Raw genomic sequence first — 12,902 nt, 5'->3', positions numbered from 1 at the left:
TAAACTAGCCACTCATCTCAGTTCTATCCCCAACCCACATTCTGTGATACAAGAAAGGTCAGCAAGCCCAAAAAGAGGCCTGATTATGCCACTCCCAAGGCCTGACAGAGACCTTATGGCAAGTCACCCCGGATTTAGCTTCTACCCATCTCTCCCCTAGCCACACCCACCCAGCACCCTTTTTCAATGTTCCCAAAAAGAATGGATTGCCTATCCTTCCTAAGTAAGTCCCATAATCCCACAGCCATGCTCAGACCCACTAGCTCTTTCCTCATCTTAGCCCTCAAACGGCACAGGCAAGAGGCTCAGCATCAGCTTTTATTGGGGACAGGGAGCACCACACATCCACTGCCCAACCCCAGAGCCGTTTCCTATGCTTGGGCAGCAGCAGGAACAGAAGCGGAGCAGAGAGGGCAGCGAGAGCCCCTGGGAGTGTCACAAGCCCCAGGACACCACACCATTTGCCCGGACAAGCCACTTGGAGTCACCAAAGCAGCCCTGGACAAATCAGGACAGCTAGGGCACTGGGGTCTCTGCAAGAAGAAGAAACATCAAGTCACAACTTTGCCTCCTGGCTGCAGCTCCCCAACATGTTTCCCCTCCCGCCATGTGTTTCCCCTCCCACTATGTTTCCCCTTCCCCTATAGAAGCTTGGCATATACTATTGATCTCAGAAGCTTTAAATGGCTCCCTGCTTCCTAGACGACCCAGTCCAAGAGGGCATTGAAGACTCCTATCGTGCAGAAGTCAACTTTGTATCTCCTGTTATAAAAACAATCTCTGTCCCTTTACCCGCCCTCACTCCACCCCTCCCCGCCTCCACAAACCTGTCACATACATTCTGCTCTCTGTTCCTTTGCTAACACTCCCCAGGCTGCCTGTCCAGAATGTTCCCTGGGCTGTCCTCCCTTTGTCATATCCTGCCTAGCCTTTAGGGCCCAGATCACATCCTGCTTCTAGCAGAAAGACCTTCCCAAGGAGCCACACCCACTCCGAAAGCCTATAAACCCAGACTGTCTAAGCAAGTTCTGTGATACATGATCTGTGACATCTGGTTTTTCTCTCCAACTAGACTCCCCAAAGCAAAAACTCTGTCCTGACCTTCTGAAGTCCCCTGCCTAGCACCAGAGCCCGTGCTTTGCACATAGTAGTTAGGTCTATTGTTACTGACAACATTGGAAGGTACTTACCTAATTCAGAATCAGACCGGATGGTGCCGTTGGGGTTCATGTCCAGTTGTGTTGGCAGAACTGGCGGGACACAGAAGCGGCCACAGCCTGACTTACAGCATTTGCTCCCTGCTTCACAGCTCTCATCCGATATGCAGCTGACAATGCACAGGCCCACCAAAATGTGTGGACACTCACCGCTCCGCCCTGCGGGATACCAGGCACAGGACGGTCAGCTCCACTGACTCCAAGTTCCCATCTGGAACTCAGACACGAGGCTCCAGGTGAATTCATCCCTGACTCTCACTAGATTTGAACTAAAGACCTGGCTCGGGAAACCTTGAAGCTGGAGCATCTGAGAAACTGCAGGGCCCCAAGAGAGCACCTGGACCAACAGTTTTCAAATGGGGTCCCACAGGGAGTTCCCTAGGGGTACGTCAGGGTCTGACATCTTTGTCGGCTTGGGGATGGGCTGCGTGGAATGCAAAAAAAGCAAGGCTCCCAGACCACCACTGTCGTCCCAAGTTTGGGCTTCATGGTGTCACTTCCTCAGGGACGCTTCTGTACCACCCTAAACAAGGCTTGGTGCCTGCTCTGTACTCTGGTCCCCACACTTGATTGTAAGCCCTTATTTAGTTGTCTGCCTTCCTTGATATGCTATATGCTATATAAGGACAAGGCTCTGTCCCCAGAGCCTTGACCACTGCCTGGGAACCTAAATGATGTCTAAAGACAACATCTGGGCCAGTGACTCTGAAATGGAGTTCCACAGTGCCTGGCACAAAAGGAACGCTCAAAATATATACTTGTTGGAAAAAACACATTGAAAAAACAAATAAATCAGATCAGGAATGTTTTTATCTGTTGCATATATGTTGCTTCCAAGTAAGATATCATTTTGGAGGCGGGGAAGCTTTGTGCTAAGAATCAGGTGAGAAAATCAATGTCCTGGGCAATGCCTTCATTTTACAGATGAAGAAACTGGCTCAAAAAGAGGGGTTTACTTACCCAAGGTCACAGCAAATCAGCAGCAGAACCAAGCCCGGAAGCCAGGCTGCCTGTCCTGCAGCCCAGGGATTTTTCCTATGCCCCGCACTGCCTTCCCCTAGTCCCTTAATGCCCTTGGCCCTCGGAGGAGGGGATGCTTTGGGTTGAGGGGCCAGGAGGACAGGAAGGATGAGAACTCTGACTCCTCCCAGGCAGAGAAAGACAAGAAGGCCACAGATGGCTCCCTCCCAAACTGACTCAGGAACTTAAGGATTTCCTCCCCAAAGAGCCAACATACCTCCCTTAATGTCTCCACGGCAGGTGTGGCCACAGCCAGTGCTGCAGCATTTGTGCTCTGGAGGACAGGATGCGTCCCCATCACACAGCTCCTCACACGGAAGGGGGTCGGCAGGACACTCACCGTCAAACTCTGCCATAGAATCAGAGCATTGGGACCCAGTGCTCAAGCCCAAGCCCATTGTTTCCGGCTATTTTTATTATGACTCTTGAGTCCAAAATACATTTGTCTTTGTATCCCTTGTGTATGTTAATACAGATGTACATTTAAAAGATATGTATTTATGTGCATACATGTATATGCAATGCTGATACTTTATATTCCCTCTATTTCTTCTTTTTTCAATGTAGGCCGTACGCTACTAAACTCATTTCAAGACTTGCAGTTTGGAAAACATTGTTGAGATCCAACCCACTGTGGCAAACATACTAACTGCCAACCCCAAATTCATTCTCCCTCCTTTCTTACTGTGTCAGACACCTACACGGGTGGCCCCCAATGAACCCCACCTCCCGGGGTTCATGCCCTTGTATAGGCCCCTCCCACATTGTCTCTGGGCTTGACCACGTGACTTGCTTTGACCAACAGGACATCAGCTAGTGTGACTGACACAAGCAGAGGCTTGATAAGCACTTGCACATTGGGGCTTGTCCTCTTAGAACACTCCCTCTTGGAAACCAGCTGCCATGCTGTAGAGCAGCTTGGCTAGAATGCAGAATGGTGAGAAGCCCCACGAGAGAGAACCTGGGTGGAGAGAGGCATCTTGCCCATTCCAGCCACAGGCAAGCTCCCTGCTGAGGCCCCAGGTGCATGAGTGACTTCAGCTACGCAACGTGGGTATAAGAACTGCCCACTAAGCCCAGCCAGCCCATACAAGTGTGAGAAGGCTACACTATGGTTCTGTAAGCCACTAAAATGAGGATGGTTGGCATGCAGCCGTAGATAACTGAAATACCGGTGAACAGAGCCCCGGGTTTGTTCTGAGAGGCAATGAGCCCAGTCAGCTAAAATGATTTGCTTCCCCATATTCCCTAGTAACGAGGGGCTGACCACAAACTAAGACATAAGCTGGGGAAATGTCTGCACTCCTGATATAGGGAATGGACCTTCCAAACTGACCTTCACTTCTCTCTACTTCCAGTGCAAAGACGGACGTAACACAGGGAGGCAGAGCAGCCTTCTTTCAACCAGGAGGCAACTAGTATGAGGACCAAGCCACGGATCGCAAAGGAGAGAGAGAGAAATAGCCTCGTTCTTGTTTGCATCGTGGAGCCGCCACCCCAGCCCTGGCGCCTCCTCCAGGACTTCTTGTTATGCCAGCAAAACGAACCCCCATTTGGTTAATTTTCTGCTGTGTACAGCCCCACTTTCCTGATGTGCCCCTTTACCGCCCCTATGAGGATAATGAAACTCAAGCGAAGAGAAGGGGCTTGGCCAGAACTACAGAGTGAGTCAGTGGCGAAGCAGGACAAAACTCGGCCTCCTGGTGTGCAGTGAAGCACTTTCTGCTACACCAGCCTGAAAGCACGCAGGCGCCAGGCCAAGTCCCTGGGAGCAGGCACACCCAAAGGAGCCCCATCCAAACCAAACCACGTCACCATGACTCATTCATCTCAGTGTTTATTTCAAGGGTTTTTTTAATGGAAGAAAAAGTGACAGGCAAGGAAAGGCTTTGCAGAAAACCAAAGCAGGACTGGCCCAGTGCCTGTCTGAGTAGAAACATGTAAGTATGATTGCACATGGCTGGCTCCAGGAAGTCTGCCATGACGGAAAAAGGCAAGTGTTGGCCTCCAAGGAGAACAAGCACAACTAAACAATCAAGGTATAATAACCCTGCGTCCTAGGATTTTCCTGAACAGCCCTGATTTCCAATATTCTATGCCATTGTCAGATCATATCAAAACTAAGTGTCCTGATGTTTTATTCAGAAAATACAAGTACGGTCACTAAAACCACCAGATGTAAATCCTCACACCTCCCCGCCTGCTTGACAGACAATAAAATCCATTTAACAAAGAACAAAGCTTTTTGTATCCCACAGTTGAGAAGGCTGGGCATAAAAAACTCTCCCTGGTGGAAAACACAGACTTCTCCTGGAGTTATGCCACCGGCCCTAGAGAGTGGGTGCCTGGAAGAGCATGCGCCCCACATTTCACCACTTTGCTGAGTGTGGCCCTGAAGTGACCAAGGCGAGGAGCACATTTACTGGAAGAGAGCAGAGCTTTGGTCTCTGTGCCTGGTCTTGGGGAATGAGGGCAGTAGCTGGCAGAAAAGTGAATTTCCAAAACTTCTTAAGCCAACAAGGGCCCTCTGAGCTATCAAATCTACTCCTTTCCTCTTGCAAATAGACAGACAGACATCCAGGAAGGAAGAGGGACTGGCCTGACGTCAACGGTGGCAGAATTGGGTGCCCTTTTAAGCTACATCACTATGACCCCCTACACTCTACAAGGGTCCCCCAAAATCAAATCAACAAGCGCTGAGACTCACTCAGCTGAATTCTTCCAAAGGAGAAGACCCGGTGGTGGACAGTTTCAGGGGTTAGGAAAAGTTATAAACAAGCCAGTGTGTCAGAAGCCCCCAAGACCATCCTAGGTTCAGTGATTCTCTCGGACTCGTGGGACTCGGCATACACTCGTGACTCTGATTTGTTACAGCGATGGATAGAAAGCAAAATCATCAAAGGAAAAGGTACATGAGGTGAAATCCAGAGGAAAATGGTGCCAGCTTCCTAGAGTCCTCTCCAAGTGGAGCCACACAGGACACATGGCAACATGTGTGATGTGTTGTCTACCCGGGAAGCTCACTAGACTCCAGGTTTTTATTTGGGGCCGGTGCACTCCCTGCCTAGCGTGCACCTCTTATCAGTTAAGGTGGTAGGAACACTCTCAAAATCCATACTCCCAACTGTGAGGTTTCAGGAAAAGGTCATCCAAACACACAGGGAGCCCATGCCATCAATCCACACAAAGGACGTAATGCACATGTTGTAATAAGGGTCAAGTTTCAGCAGTGGGAAGGGGGCCATGAGGGAACCAAAGGAGACAACTCTTCCACCATAATCTGAACCTTGGTGCCAAAACCTCTCCCTCCACACGTCGTCCTCCTCCTCAGTCAGGAGCACCAACCTCACCCCGCTGCTCAGGCCAGACACCTAAGCACCATTCTTGACACTTTCCCTTCCTCAGCACCCACCTTCACCCAGTCCTGTCCACTGTACCTTCAAAAGTGCTTCAAGTCTGTCACTCTTCTACCTCCATGCTGTCACCACCCTGGTCTAAGCCTTGATCACCTCTTGCCCAGCCTGTTGCAGTGGCCCCTTAACAGGCCTGTCATCTTCTCCACCAGCCCATCCATTCTTCACACAAAGGCAGAGTGGTCTTTTTTCAAGTGAAAACTGGATGAGGCCTCTCCTGCTTTTGGAACCCCCTCCAAAGGCTTCCCATTGCACTTATGATGAAGCCCTAGAGAGAGCCCTGGAGACTCCCCCAAGATCTGGACTCTGCCTCCGCTGGAACCACCTGCCTTCTCCTTCCCTTTTATCCAACCACACTGACCTCCTTTGACGGCCTTAAAATCAGTAGGCTCTTCCCCACCTCACAGCCTTTGCATTTGCAGTTCCCTCTTCATAGCATCCCCACCCAATGGGCAGCTCCTTCTTGTTCTCCAAGTTCAAATGACACTTCCTCTGTGCCCCTCTTTTCGTTTCCTTGTGGTTTTGATTATTTGTTGATGATTATTTCCTGTCTCTCACACCATGAGAACAAGGACCATGGCTGCCTTGCTTACCAGGAGACATCCATGTGCTAGGTGGGGGAGAAACTCGATATATATTGAATAAATGAATAAGTGAGTGAACAGACAGGTCAGACTTCAGACAGGTGGGGAGGGAACCTGAGCAGAGAGGTTCTGGGCATAACCATATGACCATTATTTGGCGGCTTTAGCATAGGCTTTTTTTTTCTTTGCATAGGCTTTTTAAATGCATTTCTTCTAAACTGCATGTTATAGAAAGAATGTTTGTGTCTCCCCAAAATTCGTATGTTGAAACTTAATCTCCAATTGATGGTATTTGGAAGTGGTGCCTTTGGGAGGTGATCAGGTCGTGAGCGTGAAGCCCTCATGAATATTCACGACCTTACTGCCCTTCCGCCATGTGAGACCACAGCAAAAAGATGGTCGTCTATGAACCAGGAAGCAGGACCTCACCAGACACTGAATCTGTCCACACCTTGACCTTGGACTTCCCAGCTTCCAGAAGTATGAGAAATAAATGTCTACTACTTATAAGATACCCAGTCTATGGTATCTGTTACAGCAGCCCAAACAGACTAGGACACTGCAGTATCACTCTATGAGGTAAATATCCCTATCTCCATTTTATAGATGACAAGAGTGAGGTTGAGCGAGATGAAAGGACTTGCCCAAGGCCACACAGCAAGCAAGCAGAGGAGCCAGGACTCAGACCCATGCTCAGACCAGAACTGCCTCATGGGAGCAGGTCCTAGCATCTGCCCTTTGCCCTCGGGCCACCTGGTGTCCCTCCACCCTACCAACCAGAGCAGCACAGGTTATGCTAAACCTCTGACAATGTCAGAGTTTAGGGAAAGCCCAGGAAGGAGAGTTTCCTGTGGGGTTGGGTGTAGCGACCAGTCCCATTAGGTGAGTGCCCAGCCCTCCTCCAGGACCAGAACTGTAGAAAAGTAGTTAACTACTAACACAGCAGCCAATACCACCACCCACCAGACTAGGAACCCCCTCTCAGCCAGCGGGCTCTGGGATCTCTGCAGGGAGATCACTGTCCCAGCCCGCCTAACTCCAAGGACAGAGGAAGCCCCATCTGAGCTGGCCAGGGTCCAGAGCCGCTCACAAAGGTGCCTGGCCAGGGTGCCAGCCTCATCCTCAGCCCCCACAACTCGGCCATCAGCTTCAAACACTGGGCAGATTGTCCTGGGCCCTACAAGCTGGCAGTGAGTGACCTGCCTGAGACAGATTCCCAGGCTCTGGTTCCACAGTGGGGCCTCAAGAGTCCTGGCAAGGAGTACAGCCCTCTATTCTCTCTCATGGGCAGGCTGCCCAAGAGAGCTGCCTCAGCCAGGCCCAGACAACTCCACTGGACACAGGAAGGGACCTGCTACCTGGGGAGGTCTGGCTGCAAGGAAAGAGGTTGTCACGGGTTGTGGAGTTTCAGGGTCTCAGAGAAATGATCAGGGGAGGAGAAGATGATCCTGGTTTTTTATAAAAGGGGTGGTTAGAAACTGTACTCCTGACAAAGCCGACCTTAGAAGGTAAGAGGAAGGGAACTAACGTATAGTGAGGCCCAAACACTTTACATACTTTGAATCATTACAACCTCCGAGGGTCATTCTTTCTATTTTACAGTGAAGTGAACTGAGACTCAGAGAAGCAGAAGAAATTACTGACCCAGGACCCACTGGCCAGTAACTGGTGAGCCTCAGGCTTGAACCCAAATAAATCTCTGGCAACAAAAATCTATGCTTTTTCATTGTAATACGCTGTCACATGTACTCAGATAAGAGAATGCTTCCAGTTCCTTTAGAAAACATAATGGAAGACATAACGGAAGACCCTATTTGAGATAGCAAAGAAGGTAATTAAATAACCTAGACATTAACTTATCAAGAAATACTTTAAAACTAGAAAACACCCTGAAATACACCAAATACCCTTGAACAATGGGACGACATAAAGATTCAACATTACAAAAATGTCCATTCTCCCTAAGTTAATTTTTACATCTAACACCTCTTTAATAAAAGTAGTCTTCATATTTTGGAGGGAGAGGGGACTAGACAATATGATAATAAAATATATTTGGAAGCACAGCAAGCAAAAGCAGCCATGAAAATCCTGAAACACGAGAGAAGCGAGAAGGGGCTAGCCACAGGTGACAAATCAGAATTTCTAACGCCTTTTGGGGGCCTCTCAAGGAAATGGGGCAGGCGGCAAGGACTAGAGCAGACAACTCTGTCACTTCTACCTTCAAATTCTCTCAACCATGTCACCTTTTCTCTATCCTCACTGTCACCTCCCTAGTCTAACGGACTCTGTCCTCCCCTGGAGTCATTCTCTCTCTCCCTGTCTCTACTCCGACCATACCAGCTTTCTTTCAGTTCCTTAAGTGTGGCAAGTTCCTTCTCAGCTGGCTTCTCTCTTCCTGGAATGTTCATCACATCTTCACCTGGCTAACTTCAACTCCAGGTCACAGGTTAAATGTCACTACCTCAGACAGGCCTTCCTTGACCACCCAATGTAAAGTGAGTCCCCCGTTATTCTATCTCTCAGCACCCTTTAATTTTCCTCCATGTCCTTGTTACGGTTTGAAATTATATATTTACTTGCATGCTTATTTGTTAAGCCTCTTTCTCCCCCCTCCCCTAGTCTACGAGCCCCATGAAGGCAGGGACTGGATCTGCTTTGCTCACCATGTTATACCCAGAACCCACCACTGGATCAATGACTATTTCTTAAAGGAATGATGCAGAAATGGAGAATTAGGTCATGAGGATCCCGCAAGAGGGAGAAGAAATCCCTTTCAAACACCTCTCTATCAGCATCAGAATAAAATAGAACCCATTTCCAACAGGCGATGGCTATCCTGTGTGTGGACAGAGGAGACACAGGGTCTCAGAAGCAAGTGAGTGGGGAAATGTGTGCGGTCCTGCATGGGTATCAACTGGAAATTACCCAACAGCTTTTAAATCTGCCCCAAAACAAAAGATGCCAAGATTTCCCTTCTGGCATCCTCCTTTGCCTGCCTCGAACACATACCACCACCCATCATGGCTTGGGTACCCTTTGTATATCTTTTCTTAGGAAAGGTCTAGAATATAGGAGGCACTTATTATTTTTCAGAGTACAGTACAACCAACCACAAGATGGTGTGTGCATATTTGAGACAAACAAGGGGGCCAAGCCGACCGTGGGGCCCAGGCAGAGCTTCTTACCCAGCTTTGGTTTGGAGATTGGAGCTACACAGCTCTTGTTACAGCCAAACGGGCAGCATTTCTTTACGCCTGGACATGTCTCATCAGTGACGCACCTTTTAAAACAGGATTGTTTCCGAACAACCTTGGGACACTCTCCCTTCCTCCCTGTAGCGAAACGGGAGACAGCCACAAAAAAAAAGAGATAATGGTGCCCAGTGACACCCACAGGCACAGCAGATGGGAAAACCAGAGGAAGGAAGCCCCAGCTTCATTTAGGACTCTCCGCCCTGGTGCTAAAGACAGAGAATGACGACCACAAGGAAAACAGCTCACGTTTACTGTAACGCTTACTATGCTTACCTTGTGCCAGGGAACCTCATTAGGTCCTTGCAACAATTCTATGAGGCACAAACAATTATCCCCATTTTACAGATGAGGAAATTGACTAAAAACGTAACACTTAAAAAGCTATGTAAGGCTTATGTAAGGCTTAAAAAGGTCTGCCTGGCTCAAGGGTACTCCTTTCATCAGTATCTTAAACAGGCTTCCCTTCATAACTCTGCCCTCCAGCATTCCCAGGAAAGCTGAGTTCAAAGTAAAAGACAGAAATAATCAGTCCTGTGTTTTTTTCCTGACAAAAGGCAAAGAACTGGGGATACTGAGTGATTAAAGCAGAAGAGACCCCAAAAGCAGAAAGAAGAGGTGCTCTAGGCAAGCTAGATTTCCAAAGCCAATCTAGAATATAGGAAGCCCTCTGGGTCTTCCTTTAGAAAGCACACTTGGATTTTGCCCCTCACGCCTACGTACACTTAGGAATGTCTCCTCGGCAGACTCGACCACAGCCGGTGCAGCAGTACTTCTGTCCAGCTGGACACGATTCATCCCCCTGGCACAGATCTTTGCACGGGTTCTTATCAGGAGGGCATTCTCCTTCTTTCACTGCAAAGGATATCACGCAAGTTTAGGATAACTGGCCAGGCCTCAAGAAATGGGGAATGGAAGCCAAATGTACTTCAAGGACTTTCAGCCTCTCCAAACACTCCTATCTAAACATTTTCCTCTCCTATGCAAGCACACACACACACACACACACACACACACACACACACACACCCTACTAAAGAACCAGCCATTCTGCAGATAGAAAGGTTGGGGTGATCCTATTCTTACTTAAGGAATCCTAGGGGAAAGGCAGACTGGCAATCCTATCTTCTTGGCCAGGGAAGGTAAAAAAAAGCCAGGAAGTCCCACCCTAGCTGTCCCAAGACTGTGCATCCAGTCCCATCCTACAGAGATGGCCATCTCCACAAATGAGGCCCCTCACTCTGGGAGGAGGCAGGGAATGACTTCTCTAGTCACGCCCTGTTCCTCTTAGCCAGGGATCCCAAATGATAGCTCACCATGCTCTCCTGCAGTCACCCAGGGCGTCAGGGACCCAAGAGCAAGAAGTGCATTCAGGAGGAAGAGGCAGCTCATGATGATGATGCTGAGAGTGGAGAGGACAGCTCAGTCCAGGCCAGAGGTGCGCCCCTTGCCCAGAGTATCAACCGAGGGAAGGCAGGACTGGGAGACCAGCCTACACCCAACCCCGAAGTCTTCCCTTTCGCAACAGTCCCCAAGGATGGCTGCTCCTGACAAGAAGAAAAATGATTGGTTGCTGGTGTGTGGGAAGATTCCTGGCACTACCAAAGCGCACGTGTGATGATGGTGATCAAACTCTGTCATGCAATATACACAACACCCGTGGACACTGATGAAGACCCTGGGAAAATACAGGGATGGCCACTGAACAAAGGATCAAGGAGAGCGCTAAAAGGCCTTGGAAGGACACGGCTACCGCTGCAATGACAGAGGGAAGGACCAGAGAGTTAACAAGAAAATAACCACAGCTAATAAGATGTACTGTGACTTCTCCTATCACCCTAGCAAACTAGAAAACAGAGAATGGGACAGACTACTTAGAAACTATCAAAAGGCTACAGAAAAGCCATATTTGAGTTAAATGTTCAGAACTAATACAAATGCACAAAAAACCCTGTATCTTGGTCCCTCTGGTCCACATAGACCACTCTTGGACCATGTGAAGGCTAGTTGACAGAACCCCAAAGAACAATTGTTATGACTTTCGTAGTCTAAACCATACATGTATATTCCTTTTATCTCCTCTTGCTCTATTTCTTTTTATTTTTCTCTAACTGCTTATGACTTTAGTCAGTCATGATATTGAATAGTGTTCACTGGCACCGCTTAGCCCAGTGAAGTTAAAGGGCAGGGAATATTCAAGGCTCAAGGTAAAAACCTCCTTAATAGCACCAAAGAGTTCCATGCCAGGAAGTCGCCTTACTGTTTTAAGACAGATATTGGAGCACGGAGATGATTAACATTTGTTGATGACCTACTATGTGCTTTGTATCCATTATTTATTTTAATCCTCACAATAATCATGCAGAGGTAAGAAAAGTGGTTCAGAGGGGCTGAGAAAAATTGCCCAAGGTCATAAGTGGTGGCAAGTGGTGGCTGCTGGAATCTAATAACAGTAACGATAGATAGCATTGTTTGAGGGTTTTCTTGTGGCATAGTTCTAAGTGCTTTACATGAATTAACTCACTCCTCACTGCAACTCTATAGTTAGATACTATTATCCCCATTCTACAGATAGGGAGATTGAGGCACCGAAAGAAACGTTAGTCACAACTAGTAAGTGGTAGGACAAAGGTAGGCAGTCCAATTCCATAGTTCTTAATCATCACAGCACACTGCATTTGACCCAGATCTTTCTAACTGCAAGACTCATGCACTTTCTACTACCCTATATTGTGACCTGGGAAAAGTAATTTTCTCTACCACCCATAAATCGCTCAAATTTTATTCGGGGTCGTCTTACCTAAAGCAGAGCTAAGGGGAGCCCCGGGAAACTTCACAGCTGTTAAACCCCCACTACCCCGGCCCATCCTAGAATCACCACCAGTCTGGGTAGAGAAGCCCAACTCCCTGGGGCTGGGGGAATCCATGGTCCCAGTCTTCATTCTGATGTCTTCAGATGCAAGAGGCAGCCCCTAGGGTCCAGGCTTGGAGAGACCTGGTGGGTGAGCGTTAGGGGAGGCATGGGCCAAACCTCCTCCTGCTGTTGGGTTTCCGGGTCCCCGCATTAAGCCCACTCCAGTTCCGGGGGCTAAATACGGAGCACATTAAAATCTACCGTTTTCAAAGACTGAACTGCAGGCGCCGCTGTACAAAAAACGCTCCCCTCTGCTCTCCAACCCCAGACCATTGAAATTTGCTCCCCTTCGTCTGCCTGGCACTTCTCCAGCCCGAGAACAATCCTTGAATGAACACCCCCAGTCCACACCTGCGACGCGGCCCCTCCCTGGAGGAAGCCCCGACCACCCACACACACACAAGGCCTCTAAGCATCAAGGTGTTTGGCAAGACGCGGCCGTTTGGTTCCCATGGTAACTGCGCAGCTCGCCTCGTCGTGCTTCCGGGTCCACGGCCGAC

At 48.8% G+C, this 12,902-nt stretch overlaps 1 protein-coding gene across 2 annotated transcripts; it reads right to left on the bottom strand.

Annotated features, from left to right (window-relative positions):
* Window positions 1-305: 305 nt before the first annotated feature.
* WFDC3 (WAP four-disulfide core domain 3) lies at window positions 306-12,897 on the bottom strand. Of its 2 annotated transcripts, none has more exons than XM_074317851.2 (7): window positions 12,809-12,897; window positions 10,805-11,035; window positions 10,212-10,343; window positions 9,423-9,569; window positions 2,455-2,586; window positions 1,191-1,376; window positions 306-533 (listed from the first exon to the last, which is right to left on the bottom strand). In XM_074317851.2, the coding sequence occupies exons 2-7, from the start codon at window positions 10,878-10,880 to the stop codon at window positions 517-519; spliced, it is 690 nt and encodes a 229-aa protein (XP_074173952.2). In that variant the 5' UTR covers window positions 10,881-11,035; window positions 12,809-12,897; the 3' UTR covers window positions 306-516. The 2 variants fall into 2 exon arrangements, with proteins under 2 accessions (XP_074173952.2, XP_019605282.3); XM_019749723.3 differs by having other exon boundaries at window positions 12,804-12,896.
* Between the last annotated feature and the right edge of the window lie 5 nt (window positions 12,898-12,902).

The sequence above is a fragment of the Rhinolophus sinicus genome, chromosome 13 (assembly GCF_057876585.1).
Source record: "Rhinolophus sinicus isolate RSI-liver-muscle chromosome 13, RSI-T2T, whole genome shotgun sequence".
NCBI classification, from domain to species: Eukaryota; Metazoa; Chordata; class Mammalia; order Chiroptera; family Rhinolophidae; genus Rhinolophus; species Rhinolophus sinicus.
The sequence above is the reverse complement of the archived record's forward strand: the minus strand, read 5'-3'. Positions and strand labels throughout refer to the sequence as shown.